Source organism: Sinocyclocheilus rhinocerous, unplaced genomic scaffold (assembly GCF_001515625.1).
Source record: "Sinocyclocheilus rhinocerous isolate Xijiao unplaced genomic scaffold, SAMN03320098_v1.1 scaffold178, whole genome shotgun sequence".
In the NCBI taxonomy this organism is placed as follows: domain Eukaryota; kingdom Metazoa; phylum Chordata; class Actinopteri; order Cypriniformes; family Cyprinidae; genus Sinocyclocheilus; species Sinocyclocheilus rhinocerous.
In genome coordinates, this window is record NW_015653463.1 from 1,243,745 (window position 1) to 1,270,164 (window position 26,420).

At 35.6% G+C, this 26,420-nt stretch overlaps 2 protein-coding genes across 2 annotated transcripts in view; both read right to left on the minus strand.

Moving 5' to 3' along the window:
* The window catches only part of ror2 (receptor tyrosine kinase-like orphan receptor 2), a 95,019-nt gene extending 79,703 nt beyond the window's left edge, over positions 1 to 15,316 (minus strand). The window contains exon 1 of the mRNA XM_016522120.1: positions 14,939 to 15,316. Coding sequence (XP_016377606.1) covers positions 14,939 to 15,014 — 76 coding nt within the window. The 5' untranslated portion in view covers positions 15,015 to 15,316. The remainder of the gene's footprint in view (positions 1 to 14,938) is intronic.
* Positions 15,317 to 17,210: 1,894 nt separating this feature from the next.
* Positions 17,211 to 26,420, minus strand: part of LOC107715883 (serine palmitoyltransferase 1-like) — an 18,369-nt gene continuing 9,159 nt past the window's right edge. The window contains exons 9-15 of the mRNA XM_016522122.1: positions 25,490 to 25,597; positions 25,307 to 25,402; positions 23,003 to 23,099; positions 21,690 to 21,744; positions 21,367 to 21,484; positions 17,970 to 18,043; positions 17,211 to 17,883 (exon numbers count right to left, since the gene is read on the minus strand). Coding sequence (XP_016377608.1) covers positions 17,790 to 17,883; positions 17,970 to 18,043; positions 21,367 to 21,484; positions 21,690 to 21,744; positions 23,003 to 23,099; positions 25,307 to 25,402; positions 25,490 to 25,597 — 642 coding nt within the window. The 3' untranslated portion in view covers positions 17,211 to 17,789. The remainder of the gene's footprint in view (positions 17,884 to 17,969; positions 18,044 to 21,366; positions 21,485 to 21,689; positions 21,745 to 23,002; positions 23,100 to 25,306; positions 25,403 to 25,489; positions 25,598 to 26,420) is intronic.

Genomic DNA, 26,420 nt, shown 5'->3' on the forward strand with positions numbered 1-26,420 from the left:
ATCCTTTAAATATGAAAACTTACTTACAGTCTGTGAGTCAGAAGCACCAGACTTAACCACTGATTTCTAGTCGTGTCCTCTTTTGGAAGACCAAACAAAGTAGTTTCACTTTCACAACGAAACACACAGCGCCTTCACGACATGGCGGCAACAACAATACTACAGCGAGAATCAAAGTTATGCCTTCTTTCTTTGCGTGAACATTTGGGCGGCGTTATGCAAATCTTCCCACATAGGGATGTAGACGTGTGGGGGCGTGTTAGAACGAGCCGTTTTAGGTAGGCGTGGCTGACTCTTAACTTTTATAAAGAATATCTCTTTGGGTTTGAGACTTTAGTCTTTGCAACTTTACAGATCTTCTTTATGCACCAAGAGCTTGTAACACTCCAAAGAGAAAGGAAACATTGAAATCGCATCATATGACCCCTTTAAAGAACAAAAGCGAGGTGAAAGAAACACAGGCGCAGGAAGTGAGGTCACCCTGACTGTACACTAATGCTTTAATAGAGTGTCTCTGAGATGCAGATCTGCACAAAGACAAGCCTGTAATTAGACCCAGCAAAGCCTAGACCCAGACTCCACTTTTATTGCCACCGTTGGATGATTGTCCGATAATGATAACTAAAAAGGGTTACTTATAAAGGCTTGAAGCCTCATCCTACCTTACTTGGAGAGGGGCAAAGACCTCTAAGTTTGACGTGGCTTGTCATCCCTGCTTGTACACAATCCCGTATCATGATCCTGATCAGATGAGGGCTTTCCACTTAAAAGAGCATTCATATAAGCTGCTCTGCTTGCTGTCAAAGCCTTGATAAGATCACGACATCGGGACATTAACAGAACCAGAACACTGAACAAACACGATATACAATATTTGAACTCAAGCATTTGAAAAGAATAATCTAAACATATTTGAATGAGAGGAAAAACTTTTATCTGTAGAACGCAAAAGGAAACGTTACACAGAATGTCAAAGATTCTGTTTTCCATTTAACAAAAGTGGATGGTGATTTATGCCTTTTAAAATTTGGGACAGTAACATTAATTAATTTAGTTTTTAATTAATTAAAATTTATTTAGAAATTAAGGTTGTTTTTTGTTTTGGAGGAAATCTAAGGTTCACTGGTTAGAATCTTTAAAATACATAATTCGAAAGATTTTAACGAGAGAAATTCATATTTTTAGCTTATAAAGTTTTAAAAGGATTGTCTTTTTTTCAAATAAATGCTGCTCTTTTGAACTTTCGATTCATTAAAGAATACTGTAAACAAAAATATTGATCAGTACTATAAATTTCAATACTGAATAATTGGAAATGCTTCTTTAGCAGCAATCTAGCGAATTAAAATGATTTCTGAAGGATCATGCGACACTGAAGACTGGAGTAATGATATATGTAAGGGATAATGCACGGCTAGCTGTGCATTAAACCATTTTAATGCACGACGTGGTGGTTATCTCCGCGAAGTGCGGATGAATTTTAATGAATTAAAATCATTTAATGCACAGTTAGCCGTGCATTATGCCGCTTATACCATGGTCATTTGCCAGAATTGACAAGTTAAAGCTGTTAATGATGTTTTCAGTGCAATATTTGACCAGAAGGATAAAAATAACAGTTATTTTCTTCAATTACGGCTCGTAATATTCATTAATATAGAACGGCGAATAAACTGACTTGGAACTACCTGTGCATTAAACGGTTTTACTGCATACCTGCCAGCCAATCAGAATCCAGTATTCAGACAGACCATGAAATAAATATATTAAAATAGAGAACCCCACCCAAAAATGAAAATAGTGTCATCATTTACTCAACCTCAAGTTGCTCCAAACCTGTATGGGTTTCTTTCTTCTGTTGAACACAAAATTAGATGTTTTGAAGAATGTTAGTAACCGAAGAGTTTCTGGTCCCCATTGACTTCCATAATATGGAAACAAAAAGGAAGTCAATGGCTACCGTCAACTGTCTGGTTACCAACATTCTTCAAAATATGGTCTTTTGTGTTCAAAAGAAGAAAGAAATGTTTCTTGCTCCTCCTTTGCGGAGCTTGGCAGTATAAATCACCATCCTCTTTTGCTGAATGGAAAATAACAGCTCGGACATTCAGATTTTATTGAATAAAGAAAATAATATTGAAGACAGAATGCCAAGGATGATGTTCCTCATTTTTTGGGTGATATATTTCTTTAAACGTCTAACGTGAGTCACTACAGTTGGACTTGGACTGGCATCATCTGGTCTTTATTACTACGGTAAAGCCTCCAACTGTGCTCAAAGAACACGGTGTGAGGCGTCTAGACCGGGCAAAAAGATCCATTTACAACTGCTTGACCACCGATCTTCAGGTTTAAACTCCACCCTGGGAAGGTTTGAGGGGAGATGTGCATTTGTGTGTGTTTGTGCTGATTTCAATCAGAGAGAAGGGAACTGTAAACATCACGACATCAAACACACGAGAGAGAAAGTGAGCGAGAGAAAGCTCATAAGCCACGAATGATTGCACCGGCCGAGAAATTAAACACAGATGCCATTGTGTACACTTTCAATAAATAGAGGCACATCTAGTTTCACTGTCTGGGTTCCATTAAGGCCCAAACGTTTGAGGCCATCTTACTGATAAAATGACCAGCATCGCTTGGCTTTCTAGAAGGTTCTCATTAGTGGTGCTAGTGCAAACGCACAAGATTTGAACCAACATTGACTTCTAACTTGTATAGTTTGCACTGTTTGTGCTACAGACAGGAATGATACCTCAAAATATACAACTGGTTGAGAAGAGTGCTATTACTTTTGTAAGTGATCAGACTTATGATTTTTGCCTGGCAGAAACTGAAGGCTCCAAAAAAATAAATAAACAAAAATGAATAAATGAATAAAAAAAGTAAATTTAAAATAAAATAAAATATAAAATATAAAAAATAAAAGATAAAAAATATAAAATAAAATAAAATAAAATAAAATAAAATAAAATAGAGACCTAATTACATGCCTTTCAAAAGTTTGGGGTCAGGAATATTTCTAAAATGTTCTTAAACGTTTTTAAGTATCTTATGCTCACCAAAGCTGTATTTATTTCATGAAAAATACAGTATAAATAGTAATATATTTTTTTTTTAAATATTTTAAAATGTAATTGATTCCTGTGATCAAAGCTGAATTTTCAGCATCATTACTCCAGTCTTCAGTGTCACATGATCTTCAGAAATCATTCTAATATGCTGATATGCATTTACTATAAATGTTGAAAACAGCTGTGCTGCTTAATATTTTTAGTGGAAACATAGGGCTGCACGATATTGGAAAAAAAACTCACATTGCGATATTTTGTATTTCTGCGATATATATTGCGATATGAAAAAAAAAAACACCAGATGACTTGAAAAGCTCTATTTGGAAAAAAATTATCAATGATTGGGGTGATTCTGTAGGTGAGTAAATCAGCATAGAAAAATAAACAAATTACAAACATACATAAATATAATAGAACAAAGATATAAATGAAATAAACAGTGTTTTATATTTTTCCGGAAAATCGAACAGTATTCAGGTATACTGGTTGAATAATCAAATGTAAAATAACACTGCATAGTCTTCACTGTATAAATTAAATCTAATAAATGTGTTAAAGCTACGAAAGTGATTTTTCTCCATGTGTTTTGTTGTTTGATTAACATTCATGACACAGAAAGCCTTAAGAACATTAAACTGCTGTGAACCAATATACTATCCATTTTCTTTCTCAATTGTTTACCTTCACCTAATCCATGAGCAACCGTGTTTACAAGGATACTTGCAGAGACATGCATTTTGGCGTTTCAGGCACAAATAGACACAGAAGTGAACGGAATTCAGAGTTCATGTGCATCTGCGTGGCTCTCACCGTGTCTACACCGGACGTGAGCGGCGCAACAAAATACAATAGAACCCATTATAATCAGTGATGCTGTCTACACTGAATGCGGCGCGACACGGCAAATCCCCGAGAGTAAATATAAAATAAAATAAAATAAAATAAAATAAAATAAAATAGAGACCTAATTACATGCCTTTCAAAAGTTTGGGGTCAGGAATATTTCTAAAATGTTCTTAAACGTTTTTAAGTATCTTATGCTCACCAAAGCTGTATTTATTTCATGAAAAATACAGTATAAATAGTAATATTTTTTTTTTTAAAATATTTTAAAATGTAATTGATTCCTGTGATCAAAGCTGAATTTTCAGCATCATTACTCCAGTCTTCAGTGTCACATGATCTTCAGAAATCATTCTAATATGCTGATATGCATTTACTATAAATGTTGAAAACAGCTGTGCTGCTTAATATTTTTAGTGGAAACATAGGGCTGCACGATATTGGAAAAAAAACTCACATTGCGATATTTTGTATTTCTGCGATATATATTGCGATATGAAAAAACAAAACAAAAAAACACCAGATGACTTGAAAAGCTCTATTTGGAAAAAAATTATCAATGATTGGGGTGATTCTGTAGGTGAGTAAATCAGCATAGAAAAATAAACAAATTACAAACATACATAAATATAATAGAACAAAGATATAAATGAAATAAACAGTGTTTTATATTTTTCCGGAAAATCGAACAGTATTCAGGTATACTGGTTGAATAATCAAATGTAAAATAACACTGCATAGTCTTCACTGTATAAATTAAATCTAATAAATGTGTTAAAGCTACGAAAGTGATTTTTCTCCATGTGTTTTGTTGTTTGATTAACATTCATGACACAGAAAGCCTTAAGAACATTAAACTGCTGTGAACCAATATACTATCCATTTTCTTTCTCAATTGTTTACCTTCACCTAATCCATGAGCAACCGTGTTTACAAGGATACTTGCAGAGACATGCATTTTGGCGTTTCAGGCACAAATAGACACAGAAGTGAACGGAATTCAGAGTTCATGTGCATCTGCGTGGCTCTCACCGTGTCTACACCGGACGTGAGCGGCGCAACAAAATACAATAGAACCCATTATAATCAGTGATGCTGTCTACACTGAATGCGGCGCGACACGGCAAATCCCCGAGAGTAAATCCCTCGTTCTTTTTATGACGTACTGACACAAAGTTCAAAGGATTTGGAACGGTCGCTTTGTCGCGTTCCAGTGTAGACAGCGCGGGGCGGTGCGACAAAACAATTAGTATAAATATAACGATCAGTATACTAAACATCGCACATCCTGCGATGTGACTAATGCGGATCGCAATATCGATCCTGAAACGATATATCGTGCAGCCCTAGAAACAGTGATACATTTTTACAAGATTTTTTGATTAATAAAAGGTTAAAAAGAACAGCATTTATTTGAAATAGAAATCTTCTGTAGTATTATATCTTTACTGTCAATTTTAATCAATTTATTTTTGTCCTTGCTGAAAAAACCTGTAGTGTATATACAATTTATGTATAAAAATATATTTATATATTTCAAGATTTTGCCAAAAAAAAAAAAATTTCAATGAATGCAAGTCATTCATTTTATTTCATCACATCATCCATAATGCTTGCTGTAGTTCATTTAAAAAATACAAATGTTAAATACAAATGTTTTGGATTAAATTTTAAAAAGTCTTCAATAAAGAATTAAAATTAGATTTGTTTGTTTTTTTGATGAATATAAAGTTTGAAATAGAAATCTTATGTACAATTATAAATGTATTTACGGTCACTTTTGATGAATTTAACTAATCTTTTCCAAATAAATGTATGAATTTCTTTAACAAATATATTTTTTGAATGCTAGCAAATCAGACTTTGAGTTGAGCCAGTAAGCAAACACACAAAGAACCAACGGCACAGCAACACTGAAAGGTTTCATCAGATAATACTGACTTGTCTGCACACTGTTGGTATTTTCCTCCAAATGCAGACTCAGATGCTATCAACAGACAGCTAAAGCATCAACCTTATCATCAAAGTATCTCACAGATGGTAATTTTATCCCAATGGCTGGGTTAACAAAACTGCATGTTCTGTGTGTGTGTGTGTGTGTGTGTGTGTGTGTGTGTGTTTTATTTGTGCACTTTATTCCAAAAAAAAAAATAAAAAATTGTTTCATCAAAATGCAATAACCTCTAAAATGACTTTCCTTTTCAGCACGAATCCCTCTAACATGTGATCCCACCCGGCTTTATTCTTTTATGAAACGCTCTTTTCACAACCCAGTCATGACATATTAAAGTTTTACTACAAAAAGAAACAAACCACAAAAATATTCTTAATGTAATAGGTGTAATTGTTTCCAATTGTTTCTCACCTAATAAGATGATATTTCTGAACTGCTGAGATCTGACGGACACACACTCTCTCACACACACAGACACAGACACACTCTCTCACACTCTCTCACACACTCTCACACACTCACTCACAGACACTCACAGACACACTCTCACACTCTCTCACACTCACTCACTCACACTCACTCACACTCACTCACACACTCACTCACACACACACACACACACACACACACACACACACACACACCTCCCCAAAAGCCAATCTGCCTCCTTCACAACCTGTTCCCTTTACGGTTATTATTTTGAAAGCTCCTTCTCTTCTGAATATTGAAAACAAACATATCCTACGGCCCAAACATTAGGGATTACGGTCGAAGGTTTTGGAGCAGAGCTAACGCTCAGCTTACGTAAGAAAATCTTGGTCTCTTCATATGAAACTCTGTTTTGTTGTGCAGTTCATTTGAAACGACAATTCTATTAAAGAGTTTGAGCAAAAATAGCTCAAAGGAAAATGACAGTCAAGCGTTTTTTTTCTACAGCTGTTTTTTAAGACAGACGACAATCACAACAATGTGAGACTGAACTGCACAGGTTTATGTTAAAGAGAAGATAAAATGAGCCCAGGGTCCAAGAAGAAAATATACATCCCAATCCAAAAGAGGCAGGCTATGGTAGACCGTTACATACTTGTGGAAGTATGCGGTTTTAAACATGAGGCAATGTCCTGTGACTGTTTATGAGGCAAATTAAAAACAGATTTCAGAGCGTTTCCTAGCGTATCATTAAAGAGCCCAGCATCTCAGCAGCTCCACAAGAAACACTTCCATCTCTATCAGAGCAGGTATTAATCAAAATCAATGGCACAATACTGCTTTCAGACAACTGCAGGGAAAAAAGTGGAAAGACTGAAACAATCACATCACTGTGCCACATGCAAAAGCCACACACTCTTGCTCAAACTTACACAAGAAACGGGTTTATATCAGTTACATCAATTGGAAAAAACAGCTATAATGTCTCTGCAAGAATCTAAACTACACTGAAATTAATCGTTCTTTGATTTGTAGAATTTGCAGCCAATCGGTTTACAATGTCTACTAATTTACAGAATTTGGCATGTTTCAATTTTTTTAAACTTGAAACAAAATATCTATCATTTACGTTTGTTTAAATGTCAACGTTTATAATTTCTGCTATAAATTCGGCCATTGTTAAAAAAAAAAAAAAAAAAAGAAAAAAAGCTCCCTGACCCTCCCATAGACAGCAAGGATCCTTACACACAGAAACGTAGCAAGGACATCGGTAAAATAGTTCATGTGTCATCAGGTGTTTAATCGTAATTTTACAAAGCTATGAGAATACTTTGTGCGCAAAGAAAACAATAATAACGACTTTATTCAACAATTCTTCTCCTCAACGTCACGCTGGCGCCGTTTTCAAGAGTATCACATACGTAAACAATGTATGTACGCGGATACGCTGTTTACGTTGTTTACGCTTTGATCTGAACATAAACAACATATCCGATCACGGTTTGAACGTGCACGGTTATCATACCGTAAACATTTGCATAGCTACGGGTAAAAAAAACAAATTAATGAAAAAAAAATTCTCACCCGCGCATATACAATTTATTTCCGCTCGGCCGCTTCACTCTGCATTCACTTGGCTGCTTACATGCACGTACAGCGGAGAAAATGACAGAGATTATATCGAATCTCCATCCCCCGTTTTTTTTAAATGAAATGAATTTTTTTTTCAGAATAAGGGAGACTTCAATACTTTCGTCAATACTTTGTTGTGATAAAAGATTTGTTCACTCAAATAACTTGTTCTTATTCTTTTAAGAGTCATTGTTACTGATAAGAATGCAATGCTCATGCACAAACAAGTACTGTTGATTAACATCTTACAAGGCACTAGATTAAAGGCAGTTTCTTACAGTTTCTGAAAACACATCAGCTAGAGGATCGGCCATTTCCTCGTCTAAACACATCAAGTGGTATTTATGGAGTCGCACAGCTGCTTTTCCCTGTGCTTTGCCCAGCAGGATTCACACCTCATGAAATATGTTTGTTCCATTCAAATTTGGACTAAATAAAACGTGCTGATGTTTTCCAGGTACAGTTTCATTCCTCAGACTCAAATGTCCAAAGCACTGACAGAAGTTCCTGCCAGAACTTGCACTGAGGCTCTGATACACTCGGAGAAGCTCAATAGCTGAGAAATAATGTTTATGAACATTTCAATGCTGCACTTTTTGTTTTTGTATCTGAACAACTAAACCTGAAGATCACACTAACCCATTTCATTAAGGACCAATGGCAACTCAATGGTGTTTAGCCATGTAAAGCCTGACATATGAAATAACAGACAGAAAAATCTTTTTTTTTTAATTGAAATCTTTTTTTTTTAATTGAACAGTTTACGGAACCTTAAGACAAAATATTTAAAAAAATTGAATTGCATGTGTTTTTTAGCATCATTTGATACATCAAGCAGTTATGGCTCATATAGTATGATATAGTGAGAACATTGAATAAATCTTCCTGCTCCAGTATGAGCTCAGAGGTGCAAACGGAGCAAAAAATACACAATTTAGTGCAGATAAATGATATTTATATGGCAAAAAGTAAGATTCAGATAGCTTGTAATGCAAATCAAATGACATCTTCATAACAGTATAACTAAATACTTTTTATCTCCCAAAAATGTATTTTAAATGTGATATTTATGATCAAAGTTCTGTAGATTTTTTCCCCACACCTGTTTGTTTGTAAGTTGAAATATTATTTTAAGCTGCATGAAATTCAATTCTCCAGCATTGATCACTCTCAGTATGTGAGCTTCTTCAGCTCCAGTCTTCTCAAAAGCATCTGGCTGAGCTAATATCTCTAATGAAAAACACAGCCCAGTGCTGCCATATGAATACGACATCAGCATGAATAAGCATTTTGCTTTTTGTCTGATAGTCTATTTTTATCTGTCATGCAAAGTGGGAAAAAAAAAAGAACTCCAACATAAGCGGCACCAGAGACAGAGACGCAGGCCAATTTTCCAACAGAAGGCAACCACATTAATGTCGTTCTCCTCCAAGGTGAGATTAGTGCTGAAGTACTGAGGCTCTGCTCAACGTTAAAGTTGATTTCTGATCTAACTCTGGGTGGCCTCTGGAAAAATGTCACCTTGTTGGTGTAATGTGGCGTTTGGACGAATCGGGGTCCTTAAGCTGTCAAAGAAAATCATAGGTGTGGGAGTCACACAGATTCCACCGAGTAAAGACTTGGAAAGAACAAGCCCAGGACATGTTTGGCACACCGCTGAACATTCGCCTGACGTCAAATATGAGCAGATATATAGTCCACTGATGGCCACAAAAATAAAGGAATGGAACACGATGATGGAAAATGCATATAACCGAACCTAGCTTTTATAATTTTTTTTATTACTTGACAGTGAGGCCATTATCTATGCAAGTCTGAGACTTTTTATCTCATAATTCAGACTTTGTTTCTCACAATTCTCATAAGTCAGAACTGTGAGATACAAACTTGCATTTCTGAAACAAAAAAAAAAGCAATTCTGAGTTTACATCTTGCAAAAGAATTCTGTATATACAGTAATCTATTATCATTGCAGCACTGACTTCAAATTTACTTAAACATATTTTACTTTTATTTTTTCATGTTCTAACCTACAGACAGCCGCTTCTTATCTAGGTAAGCACTTACATACAGAATAGGCTACAAACGTCTGGTTCATTTTATGCCAAAAATCTGACTCAGCAAAATTAGGAGAACAACAAACTGCTTAGTCATATTTCCTTACACATTAAATCAAAATGCATGAGAGTTGCACAAAAAAATCCTTTTGATTTAATGTGGTTAAATAACCAGTATCAAATCAATGGCTCACGGGCGATTCTTTTTCCATTAGAATCAGGTTCATGCTTAAAAATGCAAGCATTCCAGGCCGAGAACGAAGGAAGAGTGCAGTAATATGTTAAAGATTACACAGGAAAAGCCATAAACGTCTTGTTCGTGTTAGTCATAGACCTGAATCAAAATATGAAACACAGTTTTGTTTAGGGGTACTCCGATTGATCGGCTACCGATCACTATCGGCCGATAATCACGATGGGATGATTGATCGGCGGTCTCTAAAAGCCTTTCTCTCTCAAAATACGCAAATGTCTTCAAATCACCACACTGTGTCTGTCTATAAGCGAGCTGCACAGTCGACACAGGAATTGTCACTTGCACAGTCGAGGCAGTGTCACATCGTCACTAAAGTTTAGAAATTGCATTTCTTTTTAATTCTTGCCAGTGTTTAACCATTCAGCGCTCGCGCGCTCTCCTGGAGACCGTGCGCTCATGCACACTCGCAGCGCACACACATAACGCCAGGTTCACATTACTCCGTTTGCAGTGCATACGTGGTGCGTATTTTTTCCGTGCTCATGTTAACGGATCAATAAAGCGTGCACACTGCACATGGTTGCGGTCCGGCAGTGCGTTTAGGAGCGGTGCGTCTGCAGCAGTGCAGGGATCGTTTCCACACCGAGTCTATTGTTGCGCTGCAAGCCTGAATTAAAGTAACAGCGCATTGTTTGCAGTAAATATGAACATGGATTGACACGAAAATGTAGTAATTACAGCATAAAGGCATACTATTAAAGTCTACTGTGTTTCACAGTCAACACATATGGCTTTTTGCCATGTGAAAAAAAAGCACTGTGAAAGCACAGTCCATGCTAAAAAGCATTTTCAGTGACTGTTTGGATTTGAAATCAAACTAATGGATAAATGTTGTGTTTTATAATTGTATTATTAGTAGACTAGAACACGTGGACATGTTGTCATTCTTACTCTATAATACTGAACTCTGATTTCAGTGATTTGGACTATGAGATGGACACTTGCTGCTTGCACTCTATGTTGCACTTTACTTTTGCTTTCAAAAAAGGATTTCATAGAAATTTGGATTTCATTTGGCTAAACTGGCTCTTTCCAAAAGTATTACAGGATCAGCTGCCTTACTGCGCCCTTTTTTTAATGACGGGCGCTTTGAAGATTTTCCTCTTGCCCTGGTCAGCTCTGCATTAACTGACTGAACTCTGGGTAACTCTACAAGCATGTCCATGTAAATTTCTCCTCTCCTCTTTATATTTTAGAAAAGGGTTCCTTCTAAAGGGGGTCATCGTGATATTTGGAGGGGGTTTGAAAATAGTTTAAAACCCCTGCCTTACAACAACCCCTTTTGTTTTTTAATGATCAACACATTCATTCAGCATTTACTTCCAAAAACTCGAAAGTGTAAATATGCAAACGGCTGAAAGGAGCAGGCATTAAGCTCAAAGGAGAAGGCATTACAGCGAAGGATCTGCAAATAAAGACTTGACTATTTGAAAACACAAGCCCACTACTCTGCATTGTTTGAAGCTGATTCAGTTGTCTGTGGCTTCAGGGACTCTTATTAGCAAGTGAAGCAATTAGCATGTCAATGGGCACCTTTTTGATGGTTGAAAGTGTGAGTCAGAAGAGCTGAACCTCCTGCGGACAGCAGAAACACAGCCACCCCCAACAAGACTGAAGATGAGCAATGACAATCCAGCGGATGATGAAGACTCAACCGAACGTAACCAATGCAGACTGTTTAGCTGATCATAGCTGGTCTGCAGGCTGGTTTTAAAGGGGTTCTGACCACTTCTTTAGCTATTTAGGCTGGGAGATCAGCTAAAACCAGCTCCTTCCAGCTTAAACCAGCCTACCAGCTGGGCTGGTTTGAGCCATTTTTTTTCCCAGCAAAAATTTACACATTTTTAAATTGGACACTGACACTTTGATTGTTTATAATATCATCGCAAAATGTAACCTCTATTATTGCACTGCTCTTTATTATGAAGTTGTATATGTGACCCTGGACCACAAAACCAGTCATAAGGGTCCTTTTTTTTTTTTTTTTTTTTAATTGAGATTGTTTTTGCAATTTGTGCATTAAATTGATCAAAAGTGACAGTAAAGACATTTAAAATGTTATTTCTTTACTTAACATACAAATGATTTTTGGCATAAAAGAAAAAATCTATAATTTTGACCCATACAATGTATTGTTGGCTATTGCTACAAATATACCCCAGCGACTTAAGACTGCTTCTGTGCTCCAGGGTTACATATATTGAATCCAACTTCATCTGCATACATTACATTCACATACAGTGCAACCCTCTACATTGCGAGTAAATCACTCGCATATGCGACAATCTTCACTCTGGGCAACTAAATTATGTCCGTGAAGGCGCACGACTCGCTGACGCTCTCTCTCACACGCGCAAAGTGAGAGAGCAAGAGAGTCTTACATAACATGCAGAATTGATGTGATACATGTAAACGATATTCTTTGTTTTATTTTCCTGTCAAAATAACAGAGTTCCTTTGGAATTCTTCAGCTTTTAAGAAATGCCGGGTTTTCCATAGAAAAGAAACAATAATGTACAGTATGTGGAAAATAATGTGTTTTTGAACCTTAAACCGCATAAACACATTTCATTACACCAAATACACAAAATAATGTTCTTTTTAGCAACATCATATGACCCCTTTAATATTCTGAATATTTGTTTTATGTTTTCATTATAAAGTTTTAGTAATTTTGTTGTTAAGTTTTGCGAAACAAAAATACAAAGAAATAAAAAAAATTATATTTTAAATAACGACTATCCTTTATAGTTTTGATTTAGTTACAGTTTTAGTTAATTGTAATACCCTATTAAGAAATTATAAACATTAATGTCACGATGAAACAATGTGCATTACAAGCACAGACAGTTTTGAAGGCAGAAGTTTAATAATACCTAAAAACAAGATTAAGTTCGAAAAATAAGAAACCTGCGAAATGTTAATATTTTTAAATATTGTATTGTTTTGTCCAACTTTCTTTGTTTCTATGTTTTCACTTTTAGTTTTTTTTTTTAACTATAGCCTATTTGTCAATGTTTACAACCAATTTTTAAATAAAAACAAGAACTCATTGCGCATGCGCCCCCTTTTCAAACGTTCCCATTCTGAGCCGTTCACACTGAACGCATTTCTGACGCGGTGTTCTAAAACCCCGTTGCTTTAATACATTAATTAATTTAGAAAAAGCATCTGTACATCTCTTGTTTTTTATTCCACTGTCCTACTTCTCGCGTTCATAAACGCAAAAAACGCGTTCAGTGTGAACGACCCTAAGCCGTCTACACTGCAAACGCGCAAATTCACAACTGCAGCGTTCAAGCCTGAGGTGAAAGTAGTAGTCGTACTCAAACACTTACAGACCAACAATAAGTCGCGAGACTGATGAACATGAATCAGTCACGTGGTGTTGTGCGTGCAGGAACGCCTAATCAATAATGAGTAGGGATGGGCGTATCGATATATCGATACTGACGCGAGTATCGAAAGTATCGATACTCAAACAAAAAATATCGATACTAAGGTGCATTTTATTTACCAGTGGTTTTGTTTATTTAACAAAAATAATAATAATAATAATAATAATGCGTACAATATGCATTGAATTGGACAAATAACCTTTGTTAGCGAGTAATTGTGTAGGATAGAACTATTTCCCTGCTCATCTGAACACACGCAAATGTTGCAAGACAGAACCAATAAATCACAGAGAGCATTCACTCACTGCTGATAGTGCATTCAAACAGGGCTGCGTTTCCCAAAAGTATCATAAGAAAGCATTAAAGCTTTTGGGAACGGCACATAAAGTTAAGTGGTTTTCATTACCCATTTTACTCTTAGTAATTTAATAATTTCATAAATGTCATAATTTAAAAGTTTAGTGCAGAAGTATCGAATCAGTATCGATATCGACGATACTGCTTTGAAAAATATCGGTATCGAAAACAAAATAAGGGGTATGGCCCATCCCTAATAATGAGCTCAGCTCTTCCACTGCTCCAGGCCCACAATCTCAGAGTTTAGCACAGGGTGATAAAGTTGGTAGGAGACACCAGGAACGTCCCATCCCCCTTTAAACTCCAGCCAAATGGCCAAAAAAAAATAGCGCAAATTCAAAACAGGAAATCTGAACATCTGTCACCTCCTCCCTGCAGGGATGGAAATGAATTAACAAGAAATCACTCCCAAAATATGCATCTGATTATCAACAGCCAATTTCAACAAACAAACCCGATGGCTCTGGTGTAACACTGATTGAACTTGATTTTTTTAAAGGTGTTACAACCAGAAACGGTGCTTAATTATATCAAAGCGAAGCAAAGGTGCATTACATAAAATGATCTGGATCTGCTTAGAATGTATTCAATAACTGTGCAGAAATATGACCAAACGCATATGCATATGATAATAAATCATCTCACATTTTCCAAAAGACGGAACTGGAATGCAACATTTAGGCTACTTCAATTACTTTTAAAACTGACTCCAACTTTAATGAAACATTTCTTTGGTTGGATGGTTTGAATAAACTTGATGTTTAGACTTCATGAAAAGCGTGCTGGACAGCAAAAACACTTTGTATTTTTGCAGAGACTCTTCAAATAAATAAATAAAATTAATTCTTCCCATCTCACAATGTTATTTCTCCAAGCACACAAACAGAGCGTTCACATCCCGTTTAAGGAAAGCTCCTAATAAACGCAGAAAGTGTTACCTGCGTGTGTGAACGCTGTGAGGAGGATGGACAGCAGCAATAGAGGAGTTCTGGCTGTAATCCTCAGTGTGTACATCCTTCCTGGGATGCAGCTGGATTCGGGAATCAGTGCGTTTAAACTTCCAGACCTCTCCACGAGCGATAAGCGAGTTCTGCGCGTGCGAACAAAGCGCGTTTTGTCTCAAGTGTGCAGTGAATGAAACTCTTTCTGATGGTTCGTTTGCAGAAGAATAGCGCGTTTCATCCCGCTCAGTCGAAAGGTGTTCGTCGACCGCCGCTGATCCCGTTCAAGCGTCCCAAAGTCTCCTGATGGAAAAGTGAGCGAGTGACTCCAGCTCCTCGGGACGTAGGACGGATCCATCGAGAGGGAGGGAAGCGAATTTGCGAATCCTACTACGGCAAAGGCGCAGCTCATTAATATTCATTAGCCTCAATCAGCAGGCCCGCTTGATTCGCTGGAACGCAAACGTTGATTGGCTACTGAATATTAAAGAGATCACGTGTCACGACGCTCCACGAAGGTTATCGGGAATTTCTAGCCATAGTAGGATTAGTGAATTGGAAATGGGATTAGAAGTTTGAAAACCTTGAAAAAACACGACACCTAGTGGTGAAATAAGAGAAAAAAATTATTAAAAGAAAAAAATATTATTTAGCGAGGATGCATTCATTTAATCAAAATGTCGTTACAAAAGATTTATATTTCAAATAAATGCTGTTTTTAAAATTTTTTATTAATTAAAGAATCCAGAAAAAAATGATCAGTCTTCACAAAACTTAGCAGTGCAAGTGTTTTAACATTGATAATAAAAAGAAATCAATAATCAATGAAATCAATTAAAATCGATCAAATCCATGCTTGGTTCCATGCTTGTTTTCAACATTTAAAACCTGACCAGACATCTCTCACATTTCAAATTCACATGTAGAGAATTCACAAATATAGAGAATGATACAGTTTCATTATACAGGGCTAGGAACAGGTTTGCGTATCTGCATCTCTGTTTATGAGATTATCAGCTGTGTGGAAGAAGGATCATACTTTCATAGCTGCCAGAATTTAATAACCAAATACAATTAAACAACACTAAATAAATAAAGCACAACGATTCCTTTCCATATTATGCACATTACACAGTTTCATATGAATGCATACACATTCTAAAATAAGACAGCTAAACATTTTTATTAATTAAAACATTTACAAATGTAAAAAAAAAAGTTTCTTGAGCAGCAAATCAGCATATTAGCACTGTGAAGCGCGACATAAAATTTAAGAAAAGTCTATTTTTAATTGAAGTTTAGTGAACCTTTAGACAATAAATAAACTAGTGCTGTCAAACGATTAATCGCGATCAATCGCATACAAAATAAAGTTTGTGTTTACATAATATATGTGTGTGTACTGTGTATATTTATTATGTATATATAATTACACACACATACAGTAAATATTAAGAAAATATTTACATGCATATATTTATATTCTTATATTGTATATTATATATAAATATATTTAACGTATAAACATAGCATTTTTCATGAATATATACATGCATGTGTTTGTATTTATATATACATAATAAATATACACAGTATACACACATATATTATGTAAACACAAACTTTTTTGTATGCGATTAATCGTTTGACAGCACTAATGTAAATAAATAAGTGTTTTGATGAATATCATATTTGCTATATCAGGATTTTATGGCTCATTTTATGGATATTCAGAGGCCTAAAATTAACAAAAATTGCCAAAAAAGTAAGATGAAATTCTTATAGCTTGTAATGAGATCTTTAAAAAAAAATAATAATAAATAAAGTATAGTGGATACTTACATAAATATCATTTGTCGATGATTGAGAAGGGAATGATTGAGTTTTGAGAAGTGAACAAATAAACATACTTAAAACTTAAAAGCTTGATGATATTTGATAGTTTAACATGATTTAAAACCAAAATAATAATAATAATGTCTGGATAATCAGGTAAAGCTAAGCTGCTTCAGTCCAGTACGTGTTCATCTTGAAATATTACCAACAATATAAAAGTTATTCTCATATTTACGTTAGAAAAATCAGATTTTACAGCAAAAACACACATGAACCTTAAGTTGAAGGTGGACGTTTGTACAGTTACACTAAACGTCCAGCGACGACTGAAGGCACTGCAGCTTTCTAATATGATTCAGTAGGCAATTTATTATTGGAGATGAAAAAGATCATAAAAACTAGTGCAACGATACGATTTAAAGTGTTTTATTCCTGAAATATAATTTGAAAACAAAATGACAGATTCAAACCCAGATCAAATGTGATATCTCTACTACTGTGTGCATGCTCTTGACCCAGTGCACTCACAATGCATTCAGTTACCAAGAGTCGAAACAAGAATAACCGCATTATTCAGAAAACAACTCGTAGGCAGTGCATAAACACCATGAAATGATTTTCACGTGTAAAGAAGCAACTCTTTGGTCAAAGGTAACACAGGAATGTAAATATTAGTGTATATAAAAAATGACTTTATAAAATAATTATTCTTTTTTTTATGGCATATTTATTGTTGATTAGTCAAGACCTCCCATCATTATTCAAGACATAAATAGGTTTGATGGTGCACACCAACTGCAAACAGCGGGAAGAACCAGCGCTGCATTTATTTCAATGTGAAATGAAGACTAAAATAATCAACATTATCTGTACAGCAGGTATGGAAAACATCAATATAATACAAACAGGTTCAATTCATCCATTCGAGTTGTGTGCAGTCGAGGTCTTCAGGGTCAAAGGTCACCGAGCCATCATGGCTCTGTCACACCTGATCTCACGTCAGTGACTCTCGTCATTTCAGGATCTTCACTGCTGCTTCTCGAATGCACTGCGCTGCTTTCTCGATCTCCTCCTGCGTCTGCTCAACAGTCACGACGACTCTGATGCTGAGGACACACACTCAAAAACATCAGTTTTACAGCAAAACATGATTTCAGAGGTTTCACTGATGAAATAGCTCACAGCTAATCACCTTGGCGGTGGAAGAAAACGCTCTTCTTTGTCCAGGTATCGAGCCAAAGTGAGGGCGATCCGTCTTTCCAAACTCTACCAGAAAGGACCAAAAATAAGAGATTATTTACACAGCATTTACTATACTATACAGGAATTCACAATGTACCTTTTATTTCCTTTAATACATTTCTGTGATACATTTCTCTACAGGAAGAAAAAAAAATCTGTTTTCGTAAGTTTTAAAGCAACTAAAATGTTGAAAACTTTCTCTGCCTCTGAAATTACTTTCTTTTTCTGGTTATATAGCCAAGGGTTAATTAATGTTATAAAATTGGCATTTTCAACTCTAAATTGTGATTGGATGAGACATGTTTAAAATAGTTGTAAATGCTGATAGCACATTCTATATTGAATGGTTAAGTTGCACCCATAAGCAGCCTACAATCAAACTTGATGGAATAATTGTTTATTCTAGTTATTAATAAAAATACATTTAATTATTTATTGAACACTGGAGCATCTTACATGGCTGTTTTATTCAATTCAACACTGCACTGTGCTTCTCAACTATATTGAGCAGGCTGATTATGCTGAGAAAATCACATCGCCAGATTTTTAAAAAATTTAATTTGGAGTAAACGTTGTGTAGCAATGCTTTCTGCAATTTAAATATTGTGTGCATTTCATTTTATGCATAGTGGCGACAACGGCAGAAATATCTCTGAAAACCATTTTTCTCCAACTGTACACACTACCGTGTAAAAGCTTGGGGTCGACGACATTTTTAATGTTATTGAAAAAGTCTCTTATGTTCACAAAGAACATAAATACAGTAAAAACAGCAATATTGTGAAATATCATTTCATGTGATGCATCCTTGTTGAATAAAAGTATTACTTTCTTTAAAAAAAAAAAGAAATAAAATAAAAAATCTTACTGAACCCAAACTTTTGGATGGTAGTGTAGTTTCATTTTGGTCTCTAATGTTCACTTTTCATGATCCAGGTTAGGGATGGGCGATATCGTATCGCTTGCGATATAAAAACCTAGATAAAACCTAGTTGTTGACATATTTCTGTGTGTGACATAGCGGAAGGCGGACGTGAAATTGAGGAAGAATATATCGCTAAACGAGGAGCTTCTTCTACAGTCTGGAACTGGTTTGGTCAGGGCTGTACAGTGCGACAAACAAATGAATAAATGTACCGTTACTACAGAAGCACGTGTGCGATAAGGTTTTGCATGTGTATGAGCCCGTTTACAAACCTGTTGTCCAACAAAGAGATTTATTGACATACTTCTACTGCAAATTCACTTTATAACATCAGTCGAGTGTTTGAAATAACTTATTTTTGTGACCAGACCTGGTTTCATATCACAGAATGAGGCAGAAATCCTATGTCGATTAGCATTGCATTATTAAAGGGGTCATATGATGCTATAAAAATACCCAAGATGGCTTGAAAAACACAGATAAACCATATATTGTCACAAGTGTGTATTTGTCTTTACGTTTGATCAGTTTAAGCGTTTCTATCTTCTTTTTACTCCATATGTCTTTTTCTCCATATTAGGGATTTCCTGGAACGTCATCAGTTATTACTTCTGTGATGCATATGTGGAGCTTCTGCGCGAGGGCGCCCTCTAGCTTCCAGTATGAATGAAACCGACATTACATTACGTGTGTGCTCACAACACCCTATTTTTTTCTCTCTCAGTGGATGCATACGAATTATCGTAATTGATATCGTCATTGCAATAAATACCAGAAAATATAGTTTTAAGTCCATATCGCCCATCCCTAATCCAGATAATAACCAACTGATGAACGTTTTTTGCCCTACATTTTCTTTTTGAACTGGTAAATACTTCATATTACAAAAGTACGTTGTTTGCGGCAATATTATTTTCATTATTACATGAGTAGCATGTTCAACCATATGCCATGATAACCAGTGTTGGGAGTAACGCATTACAAAATTAATAATATTACAGTAGTATATTACGTTTTGCTGTAACGCAGTAATATAACGCATTACTAATAAAATTTGGGTAATATTATTACTCGTTACAATCTCAGTAACGCAAGTTACAACAACATATTACTAACACCGCAAAACAGCACCAGAGAAAAAATTCCGCGGGTAAAATAGTTTGTCTGTCTTCTGTTGCTGGAATTAGATGGTTGAGATGACTGCAGAGACGGATTCTACATTTGTGAGATGGACACACTCCTGTTATTTTCAGTTCATCGGAGAAAAGGATAAGAATGCTTAGCAATATGTGCGACACCAAACTCTCAACATGGAGAAATAGCACGAGTAAAACCTGGAAACACCTGGACTGGTGCCACTAACAGTAAGGTATCGGAGAGAGCTGCGGGGTCGGAGAAGAGAAAAAAGGCGGCGGACGAGCGCAGACAAGCAACAAAAATTACGTTTAACTAAAAATAACAAAATCTGTTTTTGTTAAATCATAGTCTATATGACTATGCCGTTCCACGCCGTATGGCGCGCTGTGAGGATAATTACAATTTAGGCTATTAGTTTAGGCTACTCCTCATTGAGAATGTTTTTTTAAAGTTTTTTTTAAACAGGTCTATTAATTTATACAATTGAATTATAGGCTTATAATTAAAATTATTAACACTGCAGTCATCAATGAAAATTAAGAGCAGCTTTATTTCGTGCACAGATTTTCAAAAACAACCTGTTTAACGCGAAATACGTTTCTTCTCATGTTTTTCACTATAGGCTACGGGCCACAAGAGAAATATCAAGGGAATAATTTAAGACAGATATATACCATCATCAGCCTATATTGAAGTAATTTTGTCTCTTGTTGTCTCAGAGAATATGCGCCGTTAATGCAGCGTTAGAAAGCTCCGTCAGTTTTTTTACTTTAACTTTCTCTTTAGTGAGTTTACTGACGTTCACGGCATAACTCTTGCGCACAGTTTGCGTGTTGCTTGACCCCTCCCCCATAATATCAATCGTTTATAGGCAATTTGTTTTTATGTTTATTTGTCAATGTTAATGTGACGGGGCTAAGCAAGTTTCTGATGGGCCCCGTCAAGCCCCGCCCTAGCGCCGCCACTGATTAGCCTAATTCGTTTTGGCTTGTTTAGCAACTTACATTACCCTCCACTGGATGTAGAATGAGCAGCATTAAACTACATTTTGGCATTTTATAATACTTCTGTGGATATTTTGGTGAAAGTAACTCAAAAGTAACACAAAAGTAGTGTAACGCATTACAATTCAGAGACAGTACTATTGTAATGTAACTAATTACTTTCAAAAGACAGTAACTAGTAATATATAATGTATTACATTTTGGAAGTAACTTGCCCAACACTGATGATAACCACACTAAGACAACTGACTTGTTATCTGTGATCTGCTGTTGTAACGTACGTAATCGACAATCGCTCGGAGCAGCTTCAGGTCATTTGTTCTGGATCCGGTGCTGTTTTCCAGCTGCAGATGGAGAGCAGGAGCTAAAGGCTCGCCGGCCACCTTCAGCCCAGGAGTCCTGCAAAAAACACCACTGAAATCATCACTAATGCCCACAAAAAACACAACCAGCCAACCGGTGTATGAGGTCAGGAATGACTTCTGAGATATCTGGCATTTAGATTATTATTGCTCATAATAACTTTCATAACATTGATTTTGGTTTCAAAAATTGTTTCATGTTTTTCTTTTTCATGAAAAAAAAGGAGGTAAAATGGACTTGCCCTTGTAGTGCTTTGTGGACGTGTTTGCACTTATCCCGTAACACCCTGAAAACGCCTGCGAGAGAAAATGAAAAAAATGTTTTGCCCAAAACATGCTTTACACAAGAAAGTGAATGCATGTAGTTTACTGATCTGAATAATAATACATACAGTTTCATGGCATTTTGAGAAAACTATATGACCCTCTTGAGTACTGAGGTGTGTTACTCTGGTTTACACATATATTTGCATTTTTTAATAAACATATTTTTCTGTTTGGCCAAAAAGTGCTGTAAGCATTTTGACATATCTAAATAATAATCTTTTTTTATCATTTTTTCAAATACTTTGTGAAATACTTTTTATTTTAGTGAATGTTATGTCAAATAAATTTAATTGCAGCAATTTTTCGACTTTCTTTACGTTAAGTAGTGGGATATCACATATTTTAGCTTTATATTGGCCATTTTGCTCTACAAAACAAACAACAACAACAACAAAAACATACCGGTCAACCACTAGTTAAGGTCGCAGTAATGCAAGAATGCACATTAAGTATGTACATTGAGACTGCACACTTGCAGTTCATAATTTGTGTTTTTGTTTGCGTGTGCGTTTGCATACGAGAATGTTTTAGGCCTAAAAATACGTAACAGAGATCAAAAGATCCAGATGCCGGAAAGCTCACTGCATTCATTGACGATTACACGATAAGGATTTTAATCCGTTTTCAGACAGAAACTTCTACCTGATTAAATATTTCACAGCGGAGCATAACTAGAAAAATGTAGATTCGCTACAGAGACTCATTCAATTTCTGTCCCTAGTCGCCAAGGTGCTCTGAGCGGTTTCTATATGGTTGCTTTTGGCCCAAGTCAAAAATAGTGAAGGATATAGTGGCCCATTGATATGACATAGTTTGCTTGTCAGTGTAAGTCTGCTGGATTTTGTTTCCTTTTAACGTTAGCCAAGCAAAAGTATTATCATACATTAGGTTTAATCCAAATGCATTAACTAAATGTGACTAATAATAATAGTAATGCTGGCCTAGCAAATACGGTTAAAAATAATGCCCATTTTCTATATGAAAGTATGTTTGAGCGTCGCTGCATATGGTTTGGATCAGCTGATTATCAGAGGGTCTCTTTAAAGTCCAGCCAATTCAGTTAGCGGAAACACTTAGGCAGAAAAGAAATGCTCAGTCAGGAGGGAAAATACTCATATTCCACGTGTATATATGAGGAGGTAGATTTAGCAAATGAAAAAGTTAATAATATACTAAATAGCTATAGAAAATAAAATGCATTTGTTTTTGTTAATGTCAATGTTGTTACCTGGATCTTCCTCCATGATGTTGAGGGCTTCAATAGCAGCAGAGGCCAGCATGGGTGGAAGAGACGCTGAGAAACAGTAACCCTGACCCGACAGACGCTGACAACATGAGAAAGCACATTCATATTCAATCGCCAGTTCACACCATAAGATATTAATGTTCATTTCTGAGTACAATAATGATGGGAAGCAGAAAATCTTCTTTAGAAGGCAAGCAGTGAAGAGATTTTCACAAAAGCTATACAATACGTATCTAAACAAAGCTTGGTGGGCCACAATGACAAAAATCATAATTGTCGATTATTCCCTTGAAATTGTAATTGCGATCATTAATTACGATTATCACAATTTACATTGAATGATGTTTATACCATTGTTTGATGCAACTGCATGCCGTATTTGTATATGAAAATAAACAAGCTGAAAACACTCTAACTGAGTTTTTCAGAGTAATTAGGCAATAAAAATGACTGTGTCAATGCCAAACAAGAAACAAGGCCATTAATCCACTGGCATATTCAAAATATTTCTTTACAATGTTTATAAGGAATTTAAATGTTTTTATTTTAATGTTATATTTATATGAAGTCTTTGATATTCAACAGACGTTGGTCTTGTAATTGCTGTAGCCTGCTGCTATGCTTATCATTATGTATTTATTGCAAGATATAAACTTGCAATTGTGAGAGAAAAAAAAAATCAGAATTTTTAGATAAAATGTCGCAATTACCTTTTTAATAAAAAAAATGTATTCAGTGGTGTAGACGGGCTTCCGTAAAAAAAAAAAAAAAAACGTTTAAGAATGATATAAAGGGATCAATTATAAATATGCTTATAACTTTCCATGCAGAGTCCAACAATACCACATGCATTAAGGTCAGCAATATCCATTTGAATAAGATCATAAACCACTGGATCTTTGTAACACTTTGAAACACGTATTTAAGCATCTTTGGGGGAAAACTATTTAGTACAAATCTTCACCAAAATTGGATTCAGGTTATCACAGTAAGTTATTGATTTTCCAGTCTTAAGGGGCATTTTTCAAAGTAATTAGGCAATAAAAATGACTGTGTCAATGCCAAACAAGAAACAAGGCCATTAATCCACTGGCATATTCAAAATATTTCTTTACAATGTTTATAAGGAATTTAAATGTTTTTATTTTAATGTTATATTTATATGAAGTCTTTGATATTCAACAGACGTTGGTCTTGTAATTGCTTTAGCCTGCTGCTATGCTTATCATTATGTATTTCAAGACTTAAACTTAAAAGACTTAAACCGTTTTCTCATCAGTGAAAGCGACTGTATGAAAATCTGCAAACGCTGCACAAGCTGCTCAGATTATTGACGCTCCATATGCATTTAAACAGAGCGCGAGGATTCACTTCCTTCACATCACTAAAGGGAAGAATGGATCTGATATGATCCGTGTGAAGTTATATGAAAGTCAAATAGGCAAGGTAAAGAATAAATCACTTATCACAGTACTTGGTGTATCAAAACTCATATGTAAAGAGGATTGCATAATGCATAATGTGTCATATCAGAGGATTCCTGTCGATTACAAACCCTTAGATGGTCTAAAGAAACGGTGTTATTTAACAGACAGGATTACTGATGCAAGAGCTTCTGCTTTTCTAGGGATCTGGATCACATTTCAGTGACTATAGGTTACATGAGGATAATTGTGCTCTTATGTCCAGATTTAAAAACGCATATGTATATAATTACAGTTTTATCTTCAGAATATAGAAACCATGTGTATAGAAATATACATCAGGAAAGGAAACTTCTTTTGATCATTTAAACAATAACCAGAAAGCCAAACCTTTTGAGAGTATGTCAAATACACGCTGACTAATAAAATCCTTTGCTTACTGAATACAAAGACAAACCCAACATCACATATTAAGATTAAAGAATATTTCAGGTTATTTTCGGCTGCCAGTATTTGCTGTAAACACATCCCCTATTCACAGATGTACATACAGTGAGTCAAAATGATTGTCTGTGGAAAAATGAACAGCGAGCCACAGGTGATGTAAATAAACATTAGGCTAAAGCTAGGATTTCTGCTTTCTGGCTTCCATTCAAAGTCGGATGTAGGATATTCCTATTCAATATCTCTGACTTTAGACCATAAAGTTGAAGATAACGTATACTTTACATTAGCTTTGCAGTCTTTCTGAGTTGAATGGAACGCTATAGTAAACATTATGCTGAATATACCTTTAATAAATTGTCATTTTAGAAAGTATGCACAATGGTGCAGATCAGTTATTGCTGTTTTGTAGTCATACCTGATGGTCAATAACGAACGATCGTCCACAGCAGAAACCTCCGATGGACGCCAGCGCATTCTCCATGTTGGCACTGATGAGGTCAATATCATCAATCTGAAATTAAAACACACATGCAGTTTCTGCCGAATCGTTATTTTACACCCGAGTTCCTGAAACCGTAGAGAAGTTTATATTACGTACGTTGACCCCAAAATGCTCTGTGACTCCTCTTCCGTGTTCTCCAAGCACTCCGAAAGACATGCTCTCCTCCAGAAAGATTCGCACTTTATATTTGTACTTCAGTTTCACCTGGAAAACAAGACGCAAGAGCAAAAACATCAGTCCATGTGGAAAATGTAACCAGTGAAATATAGCAACAGCAGTACTTCAAACCTAAATATAAATTATACAGTGTTCTGACTGTTTTTAAATGTGTTCTTGGTGGTTCAGATGTAGGTCTATAGCTATGTTTCCATTAGAGCCCGACCGATATGGGTTTTTGGGGGGCCGATACCGATACCTATGTTAAGGAGTAAAAAAGGCAGATATCGATATATCGGCCGATATTCTTTGTGTATATTATAGTACAGTACCAATCAAAAGTTTGGACACTTTCCTATTCGTGAGTCCAAACATTTGACTGGTACTATAAATATAATACAGTATATACATAAACAGAATATATATATACATTAACACATTTTTTGCAATGATTACTCAAATGTGGTGATCAAACACTTATAATGACGTGACAAAGATATGTAATATAAAACGACGTTTCCATTACCTATTTTTATGCGCATTTTGGAATATTGCATAAAAAACGCTGGATGGAAATTGTCAAGATGCGCATAAATACTAAAAATGCGCATAAAAAAAAGTTATGCACATTCGAGTAGGATAAACTTTTTATCCGATAAGAAAAAATATGCATAAACTATGATGGAAACACATTTACCGAATAAATTCCTCCATGTGCATCGAAAAAGTCATGTGACTTTGCGCTATGAGACGGGATAACTTGACTAGCCGCGGACCGATCTTGTTCACAGCATCTATATGTTTTTATGGTCATTCTGAAAAGCCTGAGCAAAGACTGTCATTAAAGTATTTCTGTATAATTGTCTTACAC